The 27,849-nt window shown below is 35.7% G+C and overlaps 2 protein-coding genes across 14 annotated transcripts; one reads left to right on the top strand and one right to left on the bottom strand.

Moving 5' to 3' along the window:
- The first annotated feature begins 833 nt into the window (after positions 1 to 833).
- On the top strand, positions 834 to 23,787 carry LOC107224522 (copper-transporting ATPase 1). Of its 13 annotated transcripts, none has more exons than XM_015664599.2 (15): positions 834 to 963; positions 2,290 to 2,362; positions 3,171 to 3,222; positions 15,274 to 15,680; positions 15,905 to 16,197; positions 16,298 to 16,519; positions 16,704 to 16,933; positions 17,030 to 17,219; positions 17,347 to 17,580; positions 17,651 to 18,521; positions 18,629 to 19,215; positions 19,323 to 19,526; positions 19,646 to 19,866; positions 20,040 to 20,204; positions 21,660 to 23,463. In XM_015664599.2, exons 2-15 carry the CDS (start codon positions 2,296 to 2,298, stop codon positions 21,787 to 21,789), a joined length of 3,873 nt encoding a protein of 1,290 aa, XP_015520085.2. In that variant the 5' UTR covers positions 834 to 963; positions 2,290 to 2,295; the 3' UTR covers positions 21,790 to 23,463. The 13 variants fall into 13 exon arrangements, 9 of the variants coding, with proteins under 9 accessions (XP_015520085.2, XP_015520082.2, XP_046592266.1 ...); XM_015664596.2 differs by having other exon boundaries at positions 3,168 to 3,222; XR_006903686.1 differs by lacking the exons at positions 834 to 963; positions 2,290 to 2,362; positions 3,171 to 3,222 and adding exons at positions 8,577 to 9,248; positions 23,552 to 23,787 and having other exon boundaries at positions 21,660 to 22,428; positions 23,136 to 23,241.
- LOC107224516 (putative uncharacterized protein DDB_G0282133) lies at positions 23,706 to 27,849 on the bottom strand. Its single transcript, XM_015664590.2, has 2 exons — positions 25,015 to 27,849; positions 23,706 to 24,904 (listed from the first exon to the last, which is right to left on the bottom strand). Exons 1-2 carry the CDS (start codon positions 27,695 to 27,697, stop codon positions 24,819 to 24,821), a joined length of 2,769 nt encoding a protein of 922 aa, XP_015520076.2. The 5' UTR covers positions 27,698 to 27,849; the 3' UTR covers positions 23,706 to 24,818.

The following is a 27,849-nucleotide window of genomic DNA, read 5'->3' as shown; positions in this document are numbered from 1 at the left end:
AGTTATCTTTTAAATTTCAGTGTTCGCCAATAGTTTGCCACTGCATTCAGTGTCGGCAGGAAAATTCCCGTGAACTGTTTTTTTTTTTTGAAGATATTTTTAATGTTTCAATTTTTTATTATTCGATAGATTAACTTTAGACCATCAGCTCTGCTCTCTGATAGATGATTTTCTCGGTTATTTTCATTGACCTAACGCGTTAAGTGAGCATGTAGGCACCGTAATACGCTAAATATTCAAAATTGAATAACACTCTGTCGCAAGTTCACGTAATGACCATCACCTAGGCGTATGCACATTATCGGTGTGTTTTCGCATTTGTAAGAAGACAACTGACATTTGCGCTTCTGAAAGAAGCTTGCTGCACTTGCGGCATATGACATGCATGTATGTACATAGGTATATACATGTATGTTTTCTGCCGCAAAACAGCAAGTTACTTGCCCAATACCGAGCCAATTTACACCATACATGTTCAGATTGAGATGCAATCAATTTATCTTTCTATTTGTCTTTCTTTCGCGGCTGTTTACCACGGAGCTGTTTCAACATTATCTATATATCAGCGTAAGTACCAGACCCAAGATAACGAGGGTAGCGTCAATATAAGCCCAAGATTTATGTAGACATAAAAAGACAATTATCCTTCCACCATATTTGGTTTGTCGCGGGCTTTCACGACCCCGAAAAATACCCTAAAAATTTCTTTCCCGGTTCCTCCCCTTTTAAGCCGAGGTAAAATGCCCCTAGATCTAGAACAAATCCCCTGACCTGGCAGCACTGATATTTCTTAATTCGAATCGAGACTGCCGAATCGACTTGAAGTCGAAACAGTTAATCGATCAGTGTGAATCAGCTGTCTTGTGAGTGTGTGTTTTGTGCCCACTTTGAACATAGCAATAGATATTTACGACGGTTATCCATATCATTGGGGAGGAAATGCACGGGGTTATTTAATTAAAAGTAAGTATCACAGTCATACTGTCACAGCCGTTCTTTATCGAAACTCCAGTATGAACGCGAAGGTGTTTTCCTTACCCCGTCCCACGCATCACGGTCACGTAGCCTTCTGACAGCCTATGTAACCCTACAGTTTTGCTGCAGGATATGACTTACTTTTATTTATAATATGTAGATTTATATGTGAATATCAACACGATAAGGCGGAGATTATACCCGTCTTCTTTCAGAATTTCGTTGCCAGACAGATTTCGCGTGGTAAATAACGTCGGAGATCATTCGCAACGATTTAAGGTTATACCCGAATTATGTGTGGGGAAACTGAGCATATCGTGATGTTTTCGTTGTTTTCCACAATAACGCGGTCATCGCTTCTGTATATCGGAACAATTTTTATTTTAAACGTTAGAACCGATATTGACGTTGCACTTGCGTTTATGCTCTGTGTCGGTGAACATTAATTCGCTTATAGCAGTTTCTAAATCTCAGCCATTGTATAACTGAGATTAGAGACATCGACTTATTACCTGATTAAGATCCAGACAATGGATGGCAATGTTATCACTACCATATCAATAACATTGTTTTTCATAAGTTGTCTGCAATTTCTTTTTTTAGACGCTATCTTACCGCCGTCGGATAATTATCGATCATTTAAACGTGAACAGAAAGTTCCAAGATGCAGTTTAGAAGCACTATCATTCCTTCTCGCTCAACTAACGTTATATGCATTCCTAAAAACCGTGTCGATTGGCTGCAGCTGTATGACGTAAATGCAACCGATAGCGCCGCTAATTTGGCGCTAAAATTTGAACGACACGATATTAAATGTCACTTTCGTAGCCACTCGTTGTTTTTTTTTTTTTCTAAGAATTTTATGAATCGGCACTTCATATTTATGATAAACCTGCACTTGAATGTAATTTAATCGAAAATTTAACTGCACACTTCACTCGTCCGATTCACAAATGTGTATTGTGCACACAAATGTGCAGGTATTCTAATGGTATCTTTGTTAGATCATTACTATTCGTATAACTCGAATTATGACTTCTTCGAAATAAGCCGGAAATTTGATTAAAAATTAGTACACAATGTTTTAAAACCCGCGTCAGTATAAATCATAATAATTGTAATTAAAACACCGAATTTTTTTCCTTATATTCTCTTCAATTAGAATCGTATCTCATTGCTGATAACAACGCTACAGCCGATGAACCCGATCATTCCTCTTGTTGGAATATTTGTATCCACGTAGAATGTAGTTCCCTTCGTCAATAAACGTTATTGCGGATTTAATACACGTATTTATTCAGTGCTTCATTTCAGGTGAAGATGGAGTGGCAAATCAATGGCAATAGAGATGAAAAAACATCAGTTGCCAAGAACGATCATGAGCTAGGTATGTGATTGTGAAGTCAAGTCACATCTGTATTAATATTATACATATCAATGTGCCATGTTTCATTATTCCATTTACCTCCCAAGTGAAAGATTCGTGTAACTAGAATGTCTGCCTGCGAATTTTCGGTTCTAATCGCATACTTTGATCCATTAGATTTTTCAAAACGCTCCTTGAAATTCGGTCACACATTATAATAAACATACCAGAGTATTTTTTACCAACAGAAGTTTAATCCACACAACTTTCGACAAGCAGGATTCCTCTGGAACCAAGTTTTTTTTTTTTACTTCGCTACACGAGATCGAGTGCGTATATTCACCTTTAATTTTGCGAATGCAATTGAAGTAAAATTTTTTTTAAATGTGACGACCGTTGAAGATTGATACAAATCTATTTTTCCCAGCAATTGAACAAGTTGCGTGTGAGTTGCAGGAATTACTCATCCCGCGTTGCCATTCTCGGCGAACTGCGTCATGATTAACGTCTTCGGAAAACAGAGAATCTAACAAAGTATCCCGTCCACTGCAACGTTCCGTACAATAGAATCAATGGTTATATCTTATCGGGCAGCGTAACGCGTTGGCGTATCGATATTTTTTTTCCATTCATTTTTTCTCTTTTTCCCGAAAGTAGTTCATATTTGTGAGGTACTCGATGTCACTAATCTTCTATCAGAATCGCACCACGGAATATTAGTCTTTGTTCAACTCTCGTCCTGGTTCGTCTCGCGCTTATTGCAATCGTTTATCACTCAGTCACAGTCCGGATAGCCTGTATCATCCTCAGATCACGTCTGTTCCAGAAGAAACGAGTCAACCTCGGGTACAACAAATGGAAACCGAAGTATCGAAGACTGGGTAAGTTATCGTAACTTTTCACTCAATCAAAACTTAGTTCCTAATTGAGAATTAACAGAGTCGACTTTACGTTGTGTGAAAACGTAAACTTGATCGGTATAACGTTTCGACACCTGATAGAAAATTAGGTCCCGACTGACCGAACAATCCCTGACCATGGACCGGGATTTCCCTTTCTCTAATGCACACGAGTTACGTGGGAAAAAAAATCTCGTAAAAACTACTCGCGGTATAGTTCGACGTTATTCGGAGTATCGTGAGCAATCCAGTTCTGATCCATTCACCGTCAAGTTCGAGGCTGTTAATATCGAGAGATCTCAATATTTAAAGTTTATATATAACAAAGAAGTGTCGGTTACCTCCGGTTGATAATCAACAAGCGGTAACAGTTTACGTATTTATAACAAACACCCATATTTTCATAACTCTTCCACCACGTTCATACAGTTGTGTTTACAGTGATACGGTACAATATGCGGTGTCAGCGGTAACTACGTGCTTTCTAACGAGTTACAACACGTCACATATCGTCTAGATGTTATTAGCTAGTCGTTACGTGAGCGTGTTCGTGAAATAATTATGAAAACTAAAATAATGTTCATTTGAATTTTTCGTTTCACCGTAGACGTATCGCTCCGCAGACTCACCAAATTTTCACCGTTTATTAGACGTGGACTAACCAAGTGCTGGATAAATATTCAAAGTCACGTGTCGAACCTTTGCTGTAATAATTAAAATTCAGTCACCGCATGTTCACCGCGTGTTTTGGTTTTTCTTTTTTCTTGTAATTTGAGTACCGTGTAAGATCCAGGAAAAAAATGTCTGCGTAAAATAACTTTCCACGTGAATCAACACGCCGATCTGCAAACGTTATTAAAAACGATTGAGAGCGGTTTCTTCAACACGGTAACTGCCTCTGCGAAGGTTGAGAAGTTGTTTTTCATCACTTTTTGAGTGCATTTGTTCCGTGCTACCCGATTACGCTAACTGCATAGCGTGCCAATTGCTCTCGGTAACGATAATTTCAACCTCAATACTTAGACAATGTTAACAATATACATTTTATCATTTCTTAGTTACTCACCTTTGACTGTGGAGTTGTAATCATAAACTTCCGGGTGCACCCGGGCACGCAAACACAGCGAAGCCTATGGTTTTCTTCCGAATTGATTTTTAGCCGGAAATAGAATTGACGTTGCAGTTATCCTCAATATTTCACCATGCAATTCCCATTCGACCGACGTGTCTGCATCGAGAACATCGGGTCACGTAACTCTCGCTCCGCACGTGTAAGATGACCTATCGTAGATTATAGTCCGTTCTCGGAGTCCGGCGCGTTTTCTTATATTGACATTGCGCACGACTCCGACTTGCGGACGTGAGACGTCTCGTACAATACCAGTTTCAATTGTTGTGTTTATTGCACCCGGCCCTATCAGAGATTGAGCGTTTAATCGTTATCTGCTTTCGGTGGTTCCTGAATTCCTCTACTTACAATCAGGCCTTCCAATTCTTGTCCCACCTTTCTCGCGGTAACATAAATTTGAAATTTTCATGAATTTGTTTATTTCAACACCCCACCAATTTGGTATTCGCATTTCAATAGCCTGATTGCGAGTCGCTTGACTTATGACTCGGAGTAGACTGTGAATCGGAGTTTAAAAAACACCTACGGATTAGCTTTAATTTCACAAAGCAAACACCGCGCTCAGTGCTCCCTCACTCTTCCTGGTGCAACATTCGATTTGTTCTTTACCGGTAATAACAACAGATAAGTTACTCCGACAAGGTGTGGATATACCTCGAGTGCTGTGTGAACAGCCGCGGCAGTCCGTTCTGCGTTATCAGTCACCGAATGGTTATTGTACCGGACGCATCTATATCGGTTACCTGCTATGGATATTAAAAAATTATAACCAGAGCTCGATCGCGTTTCGGGTCGTGTTTAAAAACAAATAAAAAAAAAAAATATACATAACAACGGAAAGAATCTGGTTTTAATCTTGTTTAAATCAGTCGTGGAATTATCGTTCACAGTGCTTTTCCGGAAAGTATAAACTCTTTCATTTTACAAACACGATATTCAAGTGTTGTTTCAGGTGCTGATTTTCAACACGCTTCAACGATTTTCTCAATAGAATTTGAACGTATTTCTATACCTGTAATCGTAAATGACGAACGTGATATATACACTGTATAATCGTAGTTTAAACATACGAGTCGTGTGAAAAGAAACTAAACTATGACCGCGTCCGTGTGTGAATGGAAAAACAGTGCGTGACTGACTAGCTGTGCGCGTTTCTAATATCTAATCCTCCTTTAACTAAATTAGTATTATTCTGTAATTAATTTTTTTATAATGAAGAGCAGTGCGAACGGTTTTCGGTATCAGAAGCTAAAAACCGACAGTTTGTGGTAAGTAAATTTAAAAGAGAAATATATATGTACACATATGTAGGTATATGATGAAGTGTATGAAATAAGATACCCTAATGGGCAATTGTCTTTCCAACTACTAGTCAATGAGTCGTTACTCTGATAAACTTTTATCCGTATGAATGAAAGGATGTTTTTGTTTTGTCCCGATATCACAATGGAGCTTATACGTTGAAAAGTTGACGTTTCCGAGTTTCCGAGCTTTGCTTCCGGCCCGCGAGTCACTAGCTGGAAACAATCAATTCGACGTCGCCGTAAAGTCCTATAATATTTGCATGTATATCTGAGTTAATTTAATGGGGGTTTTAATAACAAAAACCAGTTATACATCTACACCGCAATATATTCTGCAAGATGCATTCGATTATTACAGCCATCATACTTTTCAAGGACTCTAATTTGTGCAATAGTCTTTGGTGATAATTGCTGGAAATTGTTATTGCGCTTTTATTATGAAGCGTTTTGCAGTAAATAATCTCCGTATATAACGTTATACTATGTATACGACTGTGTCTCGATTTACGTGTATCTGTTTCTTCTTTATTGCTTAAACAGCTGTTCCTGAGTGAAAAAACCACACATACGCTTATGATTATAAAACGCGTATTAAACTGTATTTTAAGAAGATTGTACGATAATATCGACCGTTACTACTTAGAAGAATTCCCGGTCAATCGCTTTTGCGTAATATTGTTAATCGCTAAACAGTTAGGTATTTGTTTCTCCGCGGCGTAAATGTTTGTAAATTTGAAAGATAACCAGGTTTTCGTAAAAACATATTTTTCGACGATCGCATAAATCGTTTCGGTTTCGAGATCCAGCCGATATATTTCCGTCGCACGACGTTTTTTATTAAAATAAATTTTTGTCTCGTAGAATTTATTTGAGGTATCAATATATGTTTGCGCATAAGCATAGCCGCTGTGCGAGTTACATAAAACATTCAGTAGATATGTACGTATGTTTCACACGATAAGCTTAATAATTACTATAGCATCACTACTATCGGCGATAAACACGTTTTGTTCGTCTTCTTTTTTGAAATATTGAATGCCTGAGTTGTACCTAATCACCACTGTTACTTGGAAATATTAATTCTCAAGGAAAAATACAGCATCTCGATATATTGTGTAAATTAATTGAAATTAGCGGTTCACCGCTGTGCATGCCGTGTTACATTCAACTTGGCATATATTTTATCTACGTATCAAAAATTGTGCGGTATACTAAAACTAATACGAGATATAAATTTTTATTTTCTATTGTAAAAGCTTATTCGTTGATAATTTCGTACTTTGGACAATAAATTATCCGACAAAACCATACACGCCTGTAATAAAGAAACCGTGATTTGTATGTATAATGTGTTTGAACCGTTTTGTATTTATTGAAATACCGATGGCAGACAACAGGTTTAAAAATATGATTCTAAAACCGGTTTCACGAAATTGAAGATCGACGAATCAGATATTTCGTGGTTCTGTGGTGTCTGGTTGTGTACGTATTTCATTTTCTCTATCTGCTGCTATAACGGCGTCGAATTGGTACACTCTTCGATATACTCGCTGCACTATAAGGTGCAGTTGATTTCACAAATGACGACTATTTACACCTGATAGAATCTGGGACACGTGCCTGCATACTTCGATCTCTCCTTCATTTTCTTCGCGATTCAGAACAACGCTACGCTCATTCAAACGCGTGCAGTAATTATAACGCACAAAATCGAGCGTTCGCTCTTTCAACAATACGATCTCAATGGCAAAAATGAAGTATAGGCAATTATTCGTGTCATTGTCACAGGTGGCACTAGAACCGGGAGAGAAGTATTTTCGTCGTGAGAAATGCGTATGTTACATGTATTTACACAGAATTGGTAAAGTCGATTCGATAATCGTCTGATCGTATCACGTTCGTAATTGTCGTTGTTAGGAAAGGAAATTTCATGCGGTGATACGACGATACTCTTTCGTATATAGGCGAATAATCTTGCTACACATTATCTAAAGTTAAACAAACATATTAAATTTTTTGAAAAAAGAAAAATGCAGTTCAGTTTTATCCTCATAATTCTATAAAAGCATCGAGGGTTCAACGTATTTGACAAAATTTTGATTTTCGGACTTCACTAACTTATTCAAATGAACATTAGAACGTTTGGCTGCCAGCTCTTCATCCTCGTTTTTACATTACGCATTATACAACAAGACAAATTTACTTTGCTCTTGGCTTTAGCCAATTTGCAGCAAGAGAGACGTTGTTATACGCATTTAGAATATTAACAATAATTAAACTCGCCGGCTTGCGGGAAATAAACGCAGTTTAATTCATGCTAACCGAAGTGAATGTATAAAGACTTTGTGCTCTTTCGATCCGAGAGTGAACAAGGAAAAAACCATTTGCAGTCGGCGAGATATATCGTTGTCTTCTTCGAACTTTTGCAAACTGAAAGAACCTCGTCACGCAGAGCAGACCAATCGAGTGATTGACGAAATATAACCACTTTACCTCTAAGAATTCGCGTTACACGTAAACATCCGTACATGCAAGTAAATTCTTGATACTCTGAGATATGTACGTAAAAAAAAAAAAAAGAAAAAATTTCCAACGAGAGCGACGTTATCGCTGCGTTTAATAAACCGAATCGCTGATTAGAAACAATTATTGCAAGTGGTTACACGCGATAAGCAACAAAGGAAATCTTACACATACTCGGATAATCGTCGTTGCTCTAATTTCGTCCGTGTCTACCGTTGCCAAATCAGACTTTCCTGCTTGATACCCACAATTATCCCCACTATTTTCATCCTCTCTTTTTCTCTCTCCTACTCAAGTACCTGCAATGTATTTTTATTTTTCCCTTTCCCATGCTATAAACCACCGTCAACCGGCCGATTCTTGAACGAGAATTTCATTCGCGGCGTAGTCTTGATCTTGGATCAACGAAATCTGTTTGCTTTCTATTCTCGGTTCACTTCGTCTTGAATTAGCCGTAATAAATGACTCGAAAATGTTGAATTTAGCAAATTTGTACGCGTGGTGTAAAATGGTTTTTCTGTGGTAAACGACATCCGGTTATTATAAATTTCACTACTGTCTTTGTATAATACTATTGGACTTGTTGTTCTACAAACTAAACACAATGCGTCGAGTTAAATGTTCGTCAAGTTTTCGATCGAAAAAACCTGCGTTTATCTCCCGTAACGTAAACAATCGATCAACGACACAGTTGTGATAGTTTTGTGAAATATAATGTGAAATATCCCGCATTCTTGTTTACGCGTACTGTGAAAGTATTTTGGTGAAAATTTGTTTCATTAAAAAGATCTACCTATATGCGGTTGGAAAATAGTTGTTGCCAACTATTCCGATTTTCTACTGCAGAATGAAATTAATCCTAAGTTTGACAAAGTGAAACAACAAGTCTTGTGAAAGCGTGTCGAAATGACGAAGTTTACCGGGCCTCTGGTGCATGGCGCCAAACTGGTTTACCAGAACTTAACGGATATCGCGACAAACAGTTCATTCAGCAAGGCTGACAAAAAAACCTGCGAATATCAGCGAGATTTCGAAAATATAAAGCTCCTTGGGTCAGTATTTGTATCATTTTGTGTAGATAGAAAAGTACACGTGTTCTAATGATAACTTCCCCTTGATTATGCACTATGCGTAATTGGTGTAGGTATGTACCGTGTTTACTGAAGCGATGCACTGCCTTGCATTTTGCACGGAAAAATGTTTAATTACGGATATTATTGACGGTGTGAAGAAAGCGAGGAGAGGAAGAATGTTGCCTATTTTTTTTTGTTGAATTTCTTATGGATGATTTCAAAATCGATATTTACGTATCGACTTGTCATATTTTATTTAGCACCAGGTTGAAGTTAGTAAACTGAGAGAAATTTTTAATTCCGGTTACCGCTCAGTCCTTAACTATTTTCATTTTTTACCAGAATCGAAAAATATAGTTCTAGGTAGAAAATGAAAATTAGTTTCCTAGCTGTCACCGGAAAGTCGGGTATCCGTTACTATTCTTTCTCATTACGATCACTGTTGCTGCATTTTCTCGCAACTGTTGCGAAAATTTAATGCTTGTGCAACGATAAATTGACGTTAAAGCCTTGTTTAACTAAAAAAGTAGAGTAAACCTCAGAAACTGATTTTGCGTTGCAATAACCAGAAAAGGATCGACAATAGCGCAAAATGGTTAGGCGTACCTCGTTTTTAGTAATTCCAACAATATTCAAACAGTTTTTTTAACGATATCTGTTTTACTCAACTTTTTCTAGTTACTGTAACAAATGAAATTTTTCTCAGTATAACGCTATCATAACAAAACATTGGGAAAAAATTATTATTTACTTATTTTTACTATGATTTTGAAGTCACTAACAATAAGATTGCAAAATATGAGTACATTTTGTTTTATTACAGTTTACTGAAATTCAAACAGTTCAAAAATTGCGACTTAACGGTTTTTTTTTCTCAGCATGAATCGTTACGGTAACGTTACTAACTTCAACACGATCATCGCGCGTGGATGGTGATCCAGTAATAATTTACGGCTTCACTTCGACGCGCTAATCTGTAGTATCCGCGAATTTATACTCTTTAATCGAGCATCGCACGAGGTGTCTATTCGTAAGTCACGTTTTTGATAAATTAATCATCTCGCAGAAAATACGTAACGTGGTTAAAATTATTGACAAGCTCCGGATAAGGTACCGATTATGTTTGGTTTTGTTTTTTTTTTTCTTCTCTTCTCTTGCGAACACTGTCCACTGACTTGAGTTCCGCTAATAACTTTCTAATGCGACGTGACAGCACGTTACGATAGCCGTGAAGAAAAACAGGACTTTGCTCGCTGCGTGGACGTGTCATATTATTGAAATATATCATATTTCACGACAATCCTTTCTACTGGTCGGGTTTTAGAGCATTTAGATTAACGTAGCGTTATCGTCGTGATCGGAGATACGGAATTTTAATTTTGCTCATCCATAATTACTACATACTCATGCAGTCCTGTATATTACACAAATATGTACGCTATTTACTCTAAGAACAGTAAATTTCGTTCATAAAGGTGACGGAAGAAGTGAGGTAAATTTAAAAAAATCTTATGTGATCTATCGGCAAATAGCCTAGATGATATCTATTGTATATGACATCTACCACAATCATAATGCAAAATTCTAAACGAATATTTTTAATGTTGCATGTGTTTTGTTAACAGGTACGGAGCTTAACTTAAAAATTCTACAGTCACACTTTTCCGGCGGAAGTCAGCCTAAAGTCAGCCATTTTCGAGATGTGAGATAAAATACGTTTTTCAAGATGGCGACTTTCGCCGGAAGTGTGTGGCCGTAGACTTTTTAAGCTAAATTCCTCACCTGTCAATAAAACGCATGCAACATTAACAAAATTTGTTCAGAATTTTTCATTATGTCCCTATAAATTTAATCTCTACCGTTTGGGTTACATATAGTAGGGGTAGACAAACCCGGTACATTTCTAATCAGATCAAATGAGAAAAAAAATAGAACATTCGATGTCAACTTGACCAGATCCTGATCCTCTTCTTTATTGTTTCTCCTGAAATTTTTCATGAACCTAAATTAATTTCTCACATTTTTTCGGTAAAATCCCCTACGAATGACTGGTGAAAGAATCTATTTTTTTTTTCTTTGTTTCTATTTTGAAAAGACAAGTTTATCGACTTTTCAAAATTTCTTAAAAATTCGAAAAAATAGTAACCTCACGTAATTCAACTAATTAAAGATATTCTTGGTATCTGAATACCTTGGACGAGATCGTTCATCGTCACAGATCACGTCCCAAAACGATCGGAATGAAATGTAGCATTTTTGATATTTTTTCCGGATTTTAAAATTAGGAAGCTTTTTACAGCTTTCGCAAGTCATTGCTCGTAGGGGATTTTGTCGGAAAAAAGTGAAAGTATTTCAGGTCCTGTTCCCGCAAAAAAAAAATCAGTAATAACAAAAAATCTGAGGGCGAGGACCTAGTCGAATTGACACCGAATGCCCCATATATTACCGTCAATTCAAACGACACGACCCGATGATAGCTACCTGCGCGTGAAAAGTATGGTTGATCGCAAGCTTTGCAATTCTATACTTGTAAACATTCGTTTGAAACAATAATTCGGTATTTGAACACCTGTTAATACCTGCCGGCTTAATAATTCCAAATATTTTTGTAAGTTATTATACTGTTGCACACGTTTCGTGTTACATGCGTGCACTCAATGTCACCGTATAATTCATTACACATGCTGTCTTATTTCATTGTTGTCATACTTTTTTACGGTTAATAAATATTTTCTCTTATTAAATTACGCATGTTTTTTCTCTTGAAATAATTACCCGGGAAATACTTTTGCATAGGGAATTTTATGTGTAATACCGTTTTAAATTTATAAACTGGACACAATGGGTGGTGAAAATGTCGATCTAACTTACAACTAATGCACAAAGAAACCAAAGCGATGTTAATGCAAAATGCTTTGTTGATGATAATCTTGTTTTTGCAACTGCGATGGAATGTACAAGAAGGTTTGGACTTGCAAAATTACAGAAGTTATTCATTTTTCGACAGATTTCGAGACTTGACGTCTTGCGCAATGATCAATCTAAAAGTCACACTCAACTTTGTATTTGCATTCGTGTCTAAATAGATTAAGTGAGCTCAGACAAAGTACAAGAAGACGTTTGTCCAAAACTTTAAATCGTCGTGAACGTGGCTCTTACTCAAGAGTGGTTTGGTCTACTTATGAATAACAGACATACCTTCTTGACAAGAGTATTGCCAGATGGAATAACAAGTAATAACCGACGACTTTGTGTACCGTCTGCAGTATTCAAGTTTTTTCTACATTCAACGGCATACCTAAAAGTTATTTTTGAATGTAAAAAAACAACAAATAACATTAACGTGAAGATGGTATTGAGAATATTAATAGCTGTTCGAGTAACAGGCGAAATTGTTATTGCGTAGCATTTTTAATGTAACTCATGATTGAGTACCCTGATCTTAACTTGCTTGATTTTCCGTACTTGCATGTTTCGAACTGATTTCGCGTGAGACGTGAAAAAAATTTGATGAAATTGGAAAACAGAAATGAATTTAGCAACAAGAAATACTCTCTTATTGAAAACAATTTTTACACCTGTACGTCTGCAGCTTCTGCTTCTTCTGAAATAAAACATTTTACTCAGCGTTTCTTGATTATTCGAAATACAGTCAGGTACAAAACATATTTTTTTCACCTTGACGTTATCCTTCATCACTTATTCAAGTTATGATAAGTCTTATTTAAACATTGAACCCACCTCTACTTACATTCAATTGTTTATTAAATATATAGATTTTCTTCACCCATGTCTAAACAACAGAAAGGATAAATTTACGCTTGAAAAACGCTAGCAACCACTCGAGTTTCTTAGCCTTTCTTAAATTACATCTTGTGATTTTTTTTTTCGCACCATTTACTGTACGTAAAATGTTACTGAAATATAAGTAAACTAATATACGTCACACAATCAATATCGTGCTACCAGCACAATCTTTATCGCACCATATATTTCTTAATCCAATTGGTAAGTCAAAACAGAATAATTTTATCCAACCAATTTATCAAAATCCGGGGACTTATTAACGACGTCGTTGTATTGTCGTGCACTATGTGAAATGCAACAATCTTTTTATAATTATTAATCGTTGAATTTATTTTCCAATCACTAACAATCACAACCTGTCTAACAATGAGTTACAATCATTTGGAAAGATCGAAATTTTTTCGATCGAATAGCCAGAACAATAATAAGTAACAAAAAATTTTGTAGCTCTTCTAGTAATATGATCTATTTTTATTTATGTGATTTACGTAACGAAGATGCTAAAGAAAAGTACTTAACCCTTCAACTGCCAAATTTTTTTCGAGTTGAGAAAAACAAAATTTCTTCACTCCTGAAAAATTGGAATCGAAGAAGAGGAACAAATAAATACTTTTAGTGAATTTCGATCCGGATTTAAGATTTTTCAAGTGAAAAAGAAATGTCAACGCGATAGAAATGAATCGATTCATCGTTTCAAGATTTATAATCTTTGACCCTGCAGCGGTTGAAGCTGATAATGTTTGTTGTAAAAAATTAGCTTATCTCGTTATGCCTTGCCTCGTTTTATGGTACAGAGCTCTCAAGACTCCGGCAACACTCTGCGGAAGCAATTTTACTTTTTTCATACTTCTTTTAATCCATCTGTACTACGACATCTATACTTATCTTGTGATATATCAGTGTCGTGTGCAATTTATACCCTAGTCTTAGCGGAGGAGAAGGAGACATGGATGAAATTATAAATTAACGATGAGTTGTAGTGGCTCACGATGTGAACTAAAAATCATCAAATGCTGTTTGTGCTTAAAGATACTGTTGCTTTTATCACCGCTCGATAAACTCTAAATTTCGTTAACATATATTGAATAAAATTTCCTGCAACGTAGTAATAATTAGGGACGTCGTAATTTTTTCCTTAAAAATTGTTGTAAGAATTTGATAATATAAGCTAGTCGGTGTAACGTGATAGGGCCACAGATATTCTGCAGCCTTCGTTCTACAGTTCCTGCATAAAATGATTATCATATAAGTTTCATATCAGTTACAAACACAGTTCACAATCGCTTCGTAGTTGTTGCATTGATTTCTGTCGATGACGACTAGACTCGACACGATTTTCATTTTACAATTAGACAAGCTGTATATCATTTGCCAAAGAACAGAAATTGTGATACTTGTGTAGGCACAATGAGCTAACATATGCATATACAGTACAGATAATGAAGGGTGACTCATCAATCGCACCATAAATGCAGTAAATTCATAATAGAGAAAAGAAAAATATCACCCTAAAGAAGACATTTAATTTAATTTTCTATTTTTAATCTACTTGAAGTTTCATCTGATCAGCTTATCGGTGCATCGAAAATTTTTGCTAAATTAGTAAATTACATAGTTGACTGCATTAACCATGAGTGATGATAAAAACCCACTATTGACCTCAGCGTGTGGTACCTCAGATATTGTGTGGTAAGCGTATGACAGTTGGTCACTATCTTTTGCTATTTACAAAAGAGCTAAACGTTATTCGCATTCAGTTCAGTGAGGAATAACTGTATTGATTAATAAGCCGAATGCGAAAACGTATGTGGTAAAAGGCCATCGTGTTATTAATTTTCGATTGTAAGAAGTTTATCTCTTTTTTGTGATATTTTTACTATCTTGCTTTGGATTAGCCAATTTATATCATTTTCTACCTTGATGAGCTTATTATATGCAATGATTAGCTCTAAGATCTTAATGATTGTCAGAAAATTTCCTACAGTAAAGTATCAAGTACAAAAAAGTAAAAATATTTCATGACCGCGTTTAGAAAACTGACCTTTTCACATTTTTACTACTTCATTTATGTAACTTTTGTATGTGACTACAATTCTCTCACCTCACCTACAGTTCTCTTTAACATAATAGGAATACCAGTGAACAATTTCTGAGAGTGAGAGGAGTATTAAAAATTTTCTCGTTATATTTGTTGCAGGGATGTGGAAGATGACGCTGATTTTGAAAGCACGACGCATCTGGTGCGGGTCCCTCGAATACCAGATGCTAACCACCGTACACCGAGTACGTCTAAAATCAAAATCACTATTGAAGGGATGAGCTGTCAGAGTTGTGTGAGAAATATTGAAGGAACTATAGGTGCCCGAAATGACGTTGTAAATATTAGAGTGGTCCTAGAAGAGAAAGCAGGTTATATTGAATACAAGAATAATGAAACTACAGCACAAGAATTAGCAGAAGCAATTGAAGACATGGGCTTTGTCGTATCTCTACCTTTACTAACAAACGATACTGCAAGTGAGGATATTTTAAAACCTGCAATAAGTACGTGCAGTATACACATTGACGGCATGACTTGTGGGTCTTGCGTTAAAAGTATAACAAGTAAGTTTCGTCTGAAAACTTCTTAGTAAGAGACGAATCAAATAAAGAACACGCAATGATTGCATTTTCAAGTAACTGATCTGGCTCCTCCTCAAATCTACCTATAGTTTTAAATTTTATAAAACTGCCCATCACTATAATGATATGATAATGTCTTATAATTTCAATACAACTCTTACGATACTTCACTTAATTTAGCCATAAATTGAACTGTGTGCATGTAGGTGTAATCTCAGAAAAGGTAGGAGTGAAAGAAATCGATGTCAGCCTAGACGCTAAAGAGGCAAGAGTATCCTTCAGCAGTGGTGATATAACTGCTGATCAAATAGCAACTTATATTGAAGAGATGGGCTTTGATGCATTTGTTAAGGAAGTTAATGGACAGTTGAAAAAACCTCATGCTGATACTGGAACGAATAATAACTTGAAAAACGGAGACGTAATTGTGCAATTGAACGGCGGAGGTGACATTGTAATTGACGCTGTACATTTATCGAAATGTTTTTTGCACATCAAGGTACCTACATGATTCTTAGTTTTTATTCATTTAGTTTCTGTAAAATTCACCTGATTACCTAAATTGTATAATCTACAAACTATTTCCTTCTGTGTCACAGGGAATGACGTGCGCATCTTGTGTTGCTGCCATTGAAAAACACTGTAAAAAATTGTATGGGGTAGACAATATTTTAGTCGCCCTATTAGCTGCAAAAGCTGAGGTCAAATATGACCCAGAAAAAATAGCACCAGCTGATATTGCTTCCAGTATCTCTGATCTCGGCTTTCCAGCGTCTTTGATCAATGAACCCGGTTCTGGAGAAGGAGAAGTTGAGCTGAAGGTACAAAACTTATATTTGAATACCATCGTAGTAAATCGTTCCTTATTCAATAAACAAATATCAATAGACATTCTACAATTTAAGTGTCAATTAATGATTTTACGTTAGCTGAAGAAATCGAGGAAATAAGCCTGGTATATTATTATATGTGAATGATACGAATGCAATCTAACAATTCTTTCAGATTGCAGGAATGACGTGTGCCTCGTGTGTCAATAAAATAGAGTCTTCCGTGAAGAAGTTACCTGGTGTAAACTCTGCAGTGGTTGCGCTCACGACTCAACGTGGAAAGTTCAAATATGATCCAGAGCAAACTGGTGTTAGAAACATTGTCGAAAGTATCAACAAATTAGGTTTCACTGCTAGTTTATTTAGCAATAAAGACAAAGAAAATAGAGGCTATCTGGACCACAAGTAGGTTCACATATTCGTTTTCCCACGTATCCTACATTCTGATTCACGCTAACGATCATAATGCATGTCATGATTGTGTCAACTTTTCTGTTTCAGGGAAGAGATTCAGAAATGGCGTGTTGCATTTTTGATATCATTGATATTTGGTGTGCCGTGCATGATAGCAATGACGTACTTCATGTTAGTTATGTCTTTAGGTGAGAAAACTCACCACGATATGTGTTGCATAATACCCGGTCTTTCGTGGGAAAATCTGATTCTTTTTGTCTTCTCAACTCCCGTCCAGGTACTACATAACAACATGTCATTCTTCGAATACTTTGTTTAATGCACTAAGAATAATATTTCTACCCTATATCTTCAGGAGCATCTTAAATAATTGACCACCATGCATAATACAATCACTTTTACAGTTTTTTGGCGGCTGGCATTTCTATGTCCAAGCCTATAGGGCGCTCAAACACGGATCCACTAACATGGATGTTCTCATCTCGATGACCACAACGATATCGTATGTTTACTCAGTTGCCGTTCTAACTGCGGCGATAGCAATGCAGCAGCAAACTAGTCCGCAAACTTTCTTTGACACCCCACCAATGTTGTTAGTGTTCATTAGTTTAGGAAGATGGTTGGAGCATGTTGCTAAGGTATTACCTTTAAAATTTTTCATGTGTGAGTTTGAAAGTGTCAAATAAAAAATGCATTTTGAATTTTTAGGGAAAAACGTCTGAAGCCCTGTCCAAATTATTATCTTTGAAAGCAACGGAAGCAACCCTCGTTACGTTGGGTGCCAATAATGAAATACTTTCAGAGCGTTTAATAAGTATTGATTTAGTGCAACGTGGTGATACACTAAAGGTAGTTCAAGGTGCCAAAGTCCCAGTTGACGGTAAAGTTATCTCAGGTCATTCGACGTGCGACGAAAGTTTAATTACTGGTGAAAGCATGCCAGTGCCAAAAAAGACTGGATCTTCTGTTATTGGAGGGTCAATCAATCAAAATGGACCACTAATAATTACGGCCACTCACACCGGAGAGCACACGACTTTAGCACAGATCGTTCGTTTGGTTGAAGAAGCTCAAACAAGCAAGGCACCTATCCAACAATTAGCTGATAAAATAGCCGGATATTTTGTACCTTTCGTTATTGCTGTCTCAACAATAACTTTGATTGCTTGGACGGTTGTTGGCTACGTTGACAGAAGCAAATTGCCAATACCTGACGACGACTACATAAAGAAAAACGGCGGGAACAGAGAAGAACTAATTTTCCAGTACGCATTTCGGTGCGCCTTATCGGTGCTTGCCATTGCGTGTCCTTGTGCCTTGGGTCTAGCCACACCAACTGCAGTAATGGTTGGCACTGGAGTTGGAGCATTAAATGGTATACTGATCAAAGGAGCAGAGCCACTTGAAAATGCACACAAAGTTAAGTGTATTGTCTTTGATAAGACTGGAACTGTCACACACGGTGTACCTATCGTAACTAGAATTGGCCTGTTTGTTGATGACAAACTTTGCTCCATTGCCAAACTCCTCTCAATAGTCGGAACTGCGGAAGTCAATAGTGAACATCCAATTGCGTCAGGTAAATTTGATGTACAAAACTTGTAGTTTTACGGAAGCCAGTCGGTGATGTAATGTTAATTGATTTACAAATCTTTTTCCTTTATTGCCTATACTTGTTTGATCCAGCTATTGAAAGGTACGTGAAACAAACAATTGGAACGGAAGTGAATGGGCAGTGTACAAATTTTCAAGCAGTCCCTGGATGTGGTCTGAAGTGTAAAGTGTCTCATCTTTCTGTCATGATGTCACATGCCGTAAAGTCAGAGAAGGTTGTTAATTACACAAACCAAGCCAGAAACGCAACAACTGGGACATTTAATCTGAACGGCGTACCTGTGGACATCGTGCTATCAGCTGGTTCCGTTCAGGAAAGACAGAACTTGGATTTACAATTATTATTAAGTCCAGATACTCACGGAGATCAAACTGATTCTAACGATGTATACGAAGTTGCGATAGGAAATAGAGAATGGATGAAGAGGAATGTAATTAATGTACCAACAGACGTTGACTTGAGAATGTCCGATGAAGAAGACTTAGGTCGCACTGCTGTTTTGGCGGCTGTAAACGGAACCTTAGTTGCTATGATCAGCGTGGCTGATACTGTGAAGTCTGAAGCACATTTAACAGTCTATACATTAAAAAAAATGGGACTTGAAGTTATTCTGTTGACTGGTGATAACAGAAAAACTGCCGCATCTATAGCTAGGCAGGTAATAAAATTTTATAATCAAATTATGATAGCCATATGATTCATGCTCCACTCAATACCATCACACCCCAACATTTACTAACGAAACCGTGAATAACACTTTTTTAGGTTGGTATCAGTAGAGTTTTTGCAGAAGTATTACCGTCACACAAAGTGGCAAAAATTCAACGATTGCAAGAACAAGGATTAAGAGTAGCAATGGTTGGTGACGGTGTAAATGATAGTCCAGCTCTTGCCCAATCGGATGTTGGTATTGCAATCTCATCTGGAACTGATGTTGCTGTAGAGGCAGCTGATGTTGTATTGATGAGAGTAAGTCTTATTCTGTTAGCTAAAATATGTGTAAAAAATTATTGAGTAATCATTTGTTCTATAGTGATGCTTGGCCGCAATTTGAAAATGTATATATAAGTAGGTAAAATATGTTACAGAATGATTTACTCGACGTTATTGCTTGCCTGGATCTCTCACGAAAAACTGTTCGCAGGATACGATTAAACTTTTTATTTGCTAGTATATATAATTTGTTGGGTATTCCAATTGCGGCTGGAATGTTCAGTCCTCTAGGATTTACTCTGCAACCCTGGATGGCTTCAGCAGCTATGGCACTGAGTTCAGTATCCGTTGTTGGAAGCTCGCTCATGCTGAAATTGTAAGTAATTGAAAAACATATCTTAAACACCAGAATCAGCATATGTTAGTCATGGAGCTCACCTCAATAGGTATATGTTGAAAGTAATTTTGAGCTAGCCACCACTAAGTCGAAAGAATTAGATACTTTTTCTCAAGCGTGTTATCTATAACTTTGCGCCTATCATTACTCAGATATCGTAAACCAACGAGACCAGAATTGGAAACGTCGGAATATATTTCGGCAATGCATGCTTACTTTGCTGCAAGAAGTATGGACCTGGACACAATATCTATACATCGTGGTGGAGACGACGAAACAATACCCGCATTACTGAGATCATCTTCCACATTATCAAGGTATGCTCAGTCGAGCCATTCACTTCCGATTTTCCCAGAAAATGCAAACCACCAAAACGTATAGCCCCAAACGTTGTACCTAATTCTTGAAGAATAAAAAGCATTCAAGTACGGCAACCTATGCACTATAGGTTCCTATATGCCACTGCCATCCATTATGTATTTTTAATTAAGTTATTTCGGTATCACTATGTAGCTGATGCATCGACTGATGTTAGACTCGTTTTCCATTTATGATTATTATTATTATTATTATTGGGGATACTATAAAAATAGAATCTGTAAACCATTCAATTCAATTATATATTAATTCAATCTATAGCTAGGCTTCCAGGAAATTTTAGGTCATGAAGAACAGTTCTCTTGGATTCTAGTAGTGAATTTTTTTTTTTTGTTGATTGTTTGTTATTTAAATTTTTTATCTTGTGATGTAGGGTATATGAAAATGTTGCGAATATCATATATTAATATGAGTTCTTATGTAGGCTGCGAAAGCTTCCTGATTCGGAGATTGAGCTACATATTTAAGAATTTTGTAAGTTTAACTTTTAGAATAGGTTTGTGTGAAAGCCTAATACTGTTCCAGTTAAATGATTGAAATATTGATATAACAAGAATTTCTCTGTTGTTGAAGCCTCTTGTATATTTTCCATACGCTTATTCGATCGAAAGAGAAGTTTGTAAGCTGAAATTTTTATTCTTATTGTTAATAAAAAATCACCTGCAATACTTTTTATTTAATATGTTTTGATTTGTAGTTTTGTGTTTACACTAACATAATGACATCGACTTTCTTTTTGTCAGTACATTCAGAATTTGGTCAAATAATTTTTTCACGCCGTAATTTTTGTTATTTTTCACGATTTCATTTTATTTCCAATCAATGAAAATCTGCCATGATTTTCTCTGTTTATGTCGAACGTGAATCATATACAATTTTTCATTTGATATGAATTTGAAATAGAATTCACAATTCTTTTACGAATCAGAACATGATTTAATATGGTCTCTTGTCTCAAACACCACAATGATTCGTTTTTGCCAACAAAAGAAAAAAAAATCCATAAGTAATTAACAGCCGACTAAACGACGAAATTCAGTCACGATGAACCACACTATTTCTATTGGAGAGGCTTAGTGTGACGTTTCACTGTTTTATTACTTTTTTTTTTCCTCGTATTTCCATTTATAAATAAAGCATCATCCCAAGGTTGACCTTTAACCCTTGTACGTTGATTTTTATCCTAAAATAAATTACGCCATTAGATAATACTGTTTGGCCGCACGGTTTTTATTGAACTCACAATGATAAGGAGTTTTCTAAAGATAATAAAGAAACGTATGATAAACAATAAACTAGTGGCAATGTAATATAGAATTATAAATATTTTATTACTAACAATACATTCAACTCCGTTAATACTCACATTAAAAATATTATATTTTATTCTGCAGGTTGTTCGGAAGGCCAAAAAACACAGAGGGTAGACTTCTCGGGGATGACAGCGAAGATGTTGATTTTGCCATAGATTTTGCTGGCAATAAGAAAGACAAAAAAAATGCAACAGAAATGACTCCGTTATAAACGAGGTAAATGTTGTTGCTGTGAGGCTTGTGCTAACGTGACCATAATTTTATTCAATATTTATTCTCGAGTTGAACAAGCATACAATTTTTTATGAAAAAACTAACATGCATAACTTTTTATAGCCCTATATCAATGATCTGATCGTCAGCTGATAAAAGCAGTAGCTATATGTGATCATGGTATGTCTAGTTATTACTACCATTCGGACTCATTTTAAGTAATGTAAAAACTTAAACGCTTGAATAATTGGATAAACTCATGACTATAACTAGATAGAAACAAATTGTGACGAAATACGTGCAATCCCTATCGATAGCTGGAAATGAGGGACCCAGTGCGAATTAAGTATGGATAAGAATTTTTGTATGAAAGACATGTTTTGGGGAGCACACTTTAAGTGTTGTTACAAAAATATTGTAAGACCTCTTTTGCTAATTTTGTTCACTTGACGAAAACAAATTACTTAGTACTTAATTAATTTTTGAGTGGTGATAGACAGTAACAACATTAAAGCAACATAGATATCCTGACTAATAATGATTGGATGAAATAAGATGCGTGGCCACATTCACAATGCTTGAACAAAAGCTTGGTGACACAATGTGCAAAATCCAGACATTAGCGGAATGGAATGAGGTATGTTTTACACTGCATCATAGCATGTTATCTTGTAGCAAGACTGCATTTAGCACACACGATCTTTTGTAATTATGTAAATATTTAAATATTTTGTATAAATATTGACTGCCATAATTTAGTCGGGATATTATTTTACCAATTGTAAAAAATGACGCACATGAATTATCAGAGAAATACTTTGAAATTGAATAGGATATTTTTGGCATAAAGCAGCAATAGCAGTTTTCTTACTTGATTAACGACTGTTTTTAATTGAATCACTTTTCTGTACACATGTTTCCATTATTTTGCGACTGATTCTATCTTGACTGCCAAAAATTTGAAGTTTTATCTTTTAAATCATTACCAAGTATTAAAATAATGTTAAAATTTAATGATGTCTTACAATTAACTATCCAATACTGTAAAAAATTGTCCATGAAAAAGTATCTATTGACAAAGTGTAATAATTTTCAGTTCTAATTATTCGCATCATTCACAATATCTCACGTATTGTTTTTCATAGTTCATGTAAATTATTATTATTATTGAATTCTATTATAGTTCTGACTCGTTTCACCAGAAACCCCCAGTCAGTGACCTGGTCTAGTATTAAGTGCCCTGACCAAATTAAGCATCAATTAAATCAAACTTTCCAAGTCAAGTTTATGACTGTAGATTTTCAATTACACTTTTTTGCTGTATACCACTTTATTATTTTTTAGGTAAAGCTCATCTCATAGACTATTGGATGAAATTTTAGATTTTAACTGATTACTTGCCAAAACTTTAGAGCCTATCATCGACCTGTGACAATAAAATTGTTCTAAGGTATTGTTTTTTTTTTTCATTGTTTAACATCATTGTACTTTTTAGTTACTGTACCATTTCAGAATCCGAAATATTCAAATTCACAGATTACTGACAGTGGATTTGCTGTCTGTTTATATTCAATGTTGACCATTGGGTATTTTTAAGTCATTACAGTATCTGTACCTCCAAATATTTTATAAAAAAATAATTTTTTATTGACAATAAAAAGAAGTATTTTTAGTCATTGTTTAATCCTAAACGCGTGTCCATTACTCAATTTTATAATATTAAATGTCACATTCAGAATGTTATGTTTTATTTTCAAAAGGACGAGTTCTATAGCTGCAATGAATCGGTGCATTAAAAAATGTATGCCCTCCAAGGTCAGGTGACAAAGGTAGATGATGTCATAGATGTGAAGATATTACAGATTCAACGTTGTGTTTAACTTTATTTTTTTTAAGATATAAGCGATACAAAACTTTAACAATGTAAAATACATGCATTTTACTCAAGTGTGACATTACACTTAATATCTAATGGTGATAAGAAAAAGAACATAAAAACAAATGTTAAGGTTGTTAATAGTAAGAGAAAAATATCAGTTTATATTATATAAAAATATTTAAACAAATATAGAACTATAACAAAAGATGATAAAACTTTAGTATCAATTTTCGTCAAGCTGAGCATTGGTGTAATGATGAGCTTTTTGAATATAACAAAATATAAAATTGTTGAAATTTGAATAACATTCGGAAACAAGTACAATAACACCTTTAACTTTTGTTGAACATAATAGTCAACTATCTCTTGAACATTTTTGAAAGTATTTACTAAAATAATAAAATAAATATTAGCTTTTTTCTCTCATAGATAAAATTGTTGGCACTAATACTACGCATACATATTTCAACAAGGTGAGTAACATCTGGTCTAAATACAATATTAAGCACTAGTAGGAAACACGTCTTTGAATTATGCATAATTTTAAATCGACACTTTATTCGAATTGCAAAATTTGAATGGTAATAGTGATAATACTATCAACATTTTGCTGTTTCTGAATTTAAGTTATTCAAATTAAAATTAAAGTTCAACGCCATTCATTTTTAAATTAACACGAGTGAATGAATGGCTTAGCAAATTTTCAAATTACTGACTGATTATTATTCCTAACTAATCACTTTATAATTCATGAGATGATTGTGCTTCATTTGCGTGTACATTAAATACTCAATGAATATTATCATGATTCATTCGACGAGCTTCTGTTTGATAAAATTTTTGCTGGATTTAATGTACATCGCATTTGAGTGCACAATGTTATCATTACACGGTATGATCAGATATATAAAGCGATGTCATATAATGAAATAGAATTAAACTAGTCGGATATCAAAATATTTACTGCATGTTAAAACGAGCAAAATTGATAGGTACTTAAGCTTTTCAGACACTTTAACGACTCTAACATAAACCATAAAAACTCACTGTCCTTTTCTGTGTGATTAGGGTACCACTGGTATATGATGATTGAACATATCATAGAACAATTTTAAAACGGTGTTCTTAGTATAAAAATGTATAGATAACTAATAGTTAAAACTATTGTTTGTACTTGTTTTGGTTGATTCGTATTGAGTCGTTTTGAGGTTTTGCATTATCATGTAGTTGTAAACTGAAATAAGAAAATTAATTTTTCGAATATAGGCTGTTTCAAAATTAGTTTTTGCAAGAACTGAAATATCTCTCAATTGTTGCAAGTAAAAATGCCACATCAATACTCACCGTCATCATGTAGAATTGATGATGCAGATCTTGTCTGATTTTCGGAATATTGCTTGGTAAAATCAGCCAGCTCCTGTCGTAACTTGGTCAATTCTGTTTCTGTATTATTCCATCGGTCAGTGAGAGTCCTGGAGTTTGAAGAATCGCTGGCTCTGTAAGCCTGATTAAAGTAGCCTTCACAATTATCTAGCGCCCGGCTAACATAATCCTGAATTGGAGGTAGATTTTGTTCTCCCAAGATATCAATATCATGGTCAACAACATTTGCTGCATCAATATCATAAATATCACGACTTTGTATGTCATTTTTATATCCCATTGAATACGGCACACATATGGGCTCGCTATAACCTCTGGCACTTTTTTGCATCTCGTTATTAACACTTGACTCAACTTTTTGATAACTGTTATTCTTCAATTCCATACTATTATGCTTCGATGCATTTCTATGTTCCATTCCTGAATTTGTCTCATCAGGATCTGTGAACCTCGTTTCAGAAACCACGGTGTTAACTGTGGCTTCACTTGACAGTGATAGGTTTATTCCTTGATTCATCGGATTTACTTCCGAGAATCCATAGTTCATACGAGGATATTGAGAACTTGGAGCATTGAATGCAGAATTGCCAGTATCACCTGGAGTAATATTTTGCATCCATTGAGTTAAATTATTCTCCATAGTATATTGGTAAGGGTAATTTGGGAGATCAAGTGCCATTAGAGTGTTGCATGGGTTGAACATATTCTTGTAATAAGGGTCAGCGTTATTCAAGTACGAGCTGTACATTGGAAATGATCCTTGCCATGGGGGAAATGTTGAATATCTATTAATGTTGAGCATATCATTCGTCCTATTCGTCCAAGAATCTGATACACTGTTCGGTGAATTTTGACTGTGCATAAAATTGTTCAGGCTTGTGCTATCTTCTAATGTGTGGCTCACCTCACTCAAAAAGTTCATCGAGTCCGTATTTGATACAACTCCATTGGTGTTGTCGGATCTCCAGTCGGGACTCAGATTATTTACAGAGATACTAGGAACCGAGTTTGTGCAGTTGTTCAACATTGCATTTTTATTTATCGTTGACAAATCCATCTCTTGGCTATTTACTGGTTTCTCATATTGACGTTGATTATTCTGATTAAAATTGATGTTAGTATTAATGTTACTGGTAGTTGGTAGGAGATTCAAAGCATTGTTCATCAGGTTATTCGAATTCACATATCCATGGTCACTATTAAGGTTGTCTCCCATTAGGTTTGCACTGTTGTTATACAAGTTTTGGTGGTAATATGAAGGTGAAGAGCGTTGAGATTGCATGTAATTCGATATTGGATTTGTATAAGTAGGGAGTTCGCTATTACAATTCCAACGATTTCTGTCATTTGGCCATCCATTATTCTTCGAATGATGTCTGCTAACATCATTGTTAGTTGAAAAGTGTCGGTGTGAATATGGATTTTCTTGGCTTTCAGGATTATTCGTCACATCTGTGTTACAAGGTTGCGTGTGATACCCCTTGGGATCGTAACATTGCATTCTTGCAGCAAAATTTTTATTTTCATCATTATTGAACGTAACGATCAGTGGTTGCTCAGGATCAACTCTAAAATGCCCGTGTTGCAAGAATTTAAAAAATAGAGTCTGCAATTCCCATATACTCAAAGCATGACCATTTAGTGTTAATCCATTGCCAGATGGCCTATTTGTACTGTTGTTCACTCCTGGTTCACCATCACTAGCTGCTGATATTTGTTCCGAATTGAATGGTGTATTAGAAGTTGTATCCTGCGTTTTTTTCTTTGTTTTTGAAGATGGACCAGACATTTGACAATTCCGCTTTCGTGGCCTCCCCCGTTTACCAAGTGTCCGGGTAACTGGTTTTGGTTGTTTTTCATGTCGACCTCTCAACAAGTGTCCTGCAGCATAAGAATCGGGTTGAGCTGTATCACCCGCGGTTATAACATTAGTAGGCTTCTTAATTGTCTCATAATTTTTCTTCTGTGCGCAGGATAAGCTTTGGTTTTGTCGTAAATTTTCCTTTCCTTTATCTTCAAACTGGCTAGTATTCTTGGCTGAGACTAGATGAATGGCACGTGGTCTTTCGTAATGTCTGAGCCATGGCACTTCTTGTGGACTCTCAGGAATTATGTTATGTCTAATACCTCCTATGTTTTTTTTAACGACTTCAGCTAGTACAAAAGGGTCTTGAGCTAAGGAGTCTTCCATGTAATATTGAGGTCGAGGTTCTGTTTTCTTGTCATTACAAATTAAGGTACTACCAATGTCTATTCTCTGGCGTTTATTAATGCTGCCAGTTGCCAATTCATTACTTTGATCACCCTCTGTGTTTTCAATATTCATGCATCTATAAATTTCACAAGCCATTGGGCTCTTATCTCTTTTGGGTGATTTGCTTCGAGGATACTTATCCTTTTGATGGTTATTAGTTGAACTGGAATAGCTTCTAACTGAAGTTTGCGAATTTTCTTTCCCTGGACTATTGGGAACTGATTCAATATTACTCAAAGTTTCATCCGAGTCACTATTTATTGTAATGAAGTACTTACAGGGAGCTGTTGCAATCTTATACTTTTCATTAACTGGAGAAGTGTTACTGGGTAAATTTGGTGTTACTTGTGTTACCGGTACAGGACTTTGTTCTATTGTAACTAGGGTCATCTTTGAAGGTATTCAAACTTATAAATTCAGTATAATTTTTCAGACGCACAGAAATTTTAGGAGATGGACTATCTTCAGGAAAATTTGCTGCATGTTAGTCTTAAAGAGTCAACCATTGTGATGTATTTTTTTTTTTTTGACACTACCGGATG

The sequence above is a fragment of the Neodiprion lecontei genome, chromosome 4 (assembly GCF_021901455.1).
Source record: "Neodiprion lecontei isolate iyNeoLeco1 chromosome 4, iyNeoLeco1.1, whole genome shotgun sequence".
NCBI lineage: Eukaryota > Metazoa > Arthropoda > Insecta > Hymenoptera > Diprionidae > Neodiprion > Neodiprion lecontei.
This window is presented reverse-complemented; position numbering and strand designations above follow the sequence as displayed.

Coding starts and splice junctions, on each gene's coding strand:
- LOC107224522 (XM_046736307.1), top strand. CDS start 9,103: ATGACGAAGTTTACCGGGCCTCTGGTGCATGGCGCCAAACTGGTTTAC. Junction 16,520..16,703: donor AAGGAGAAGTTGAGCTGAAG/GTACAAAACTTA, acceptor CAATTCTTTCAG/ATTGCAGGAATGACGTGTGC. Junction 18,522..18,628: donor TGAACATCCAATTGCGTCAG/GTAAATTTGATG, acceptor TGTTTGATCCAG/CTATTGAAAGGTACGTGAAA.
- LOC107224516 (XM_015664590.2), bottom strand. CDS start 27,697: ATGACCCTAGTTACAATAGAACAAAGTCCTGTACCGGTAACACAAGTA. Junction 24,905..25,014: donor ATCAATTCTACATGATGACG/GTGAGTATTGAT, acceptor TTCTTATTTCAG/TTTACAACTACATGATAATG.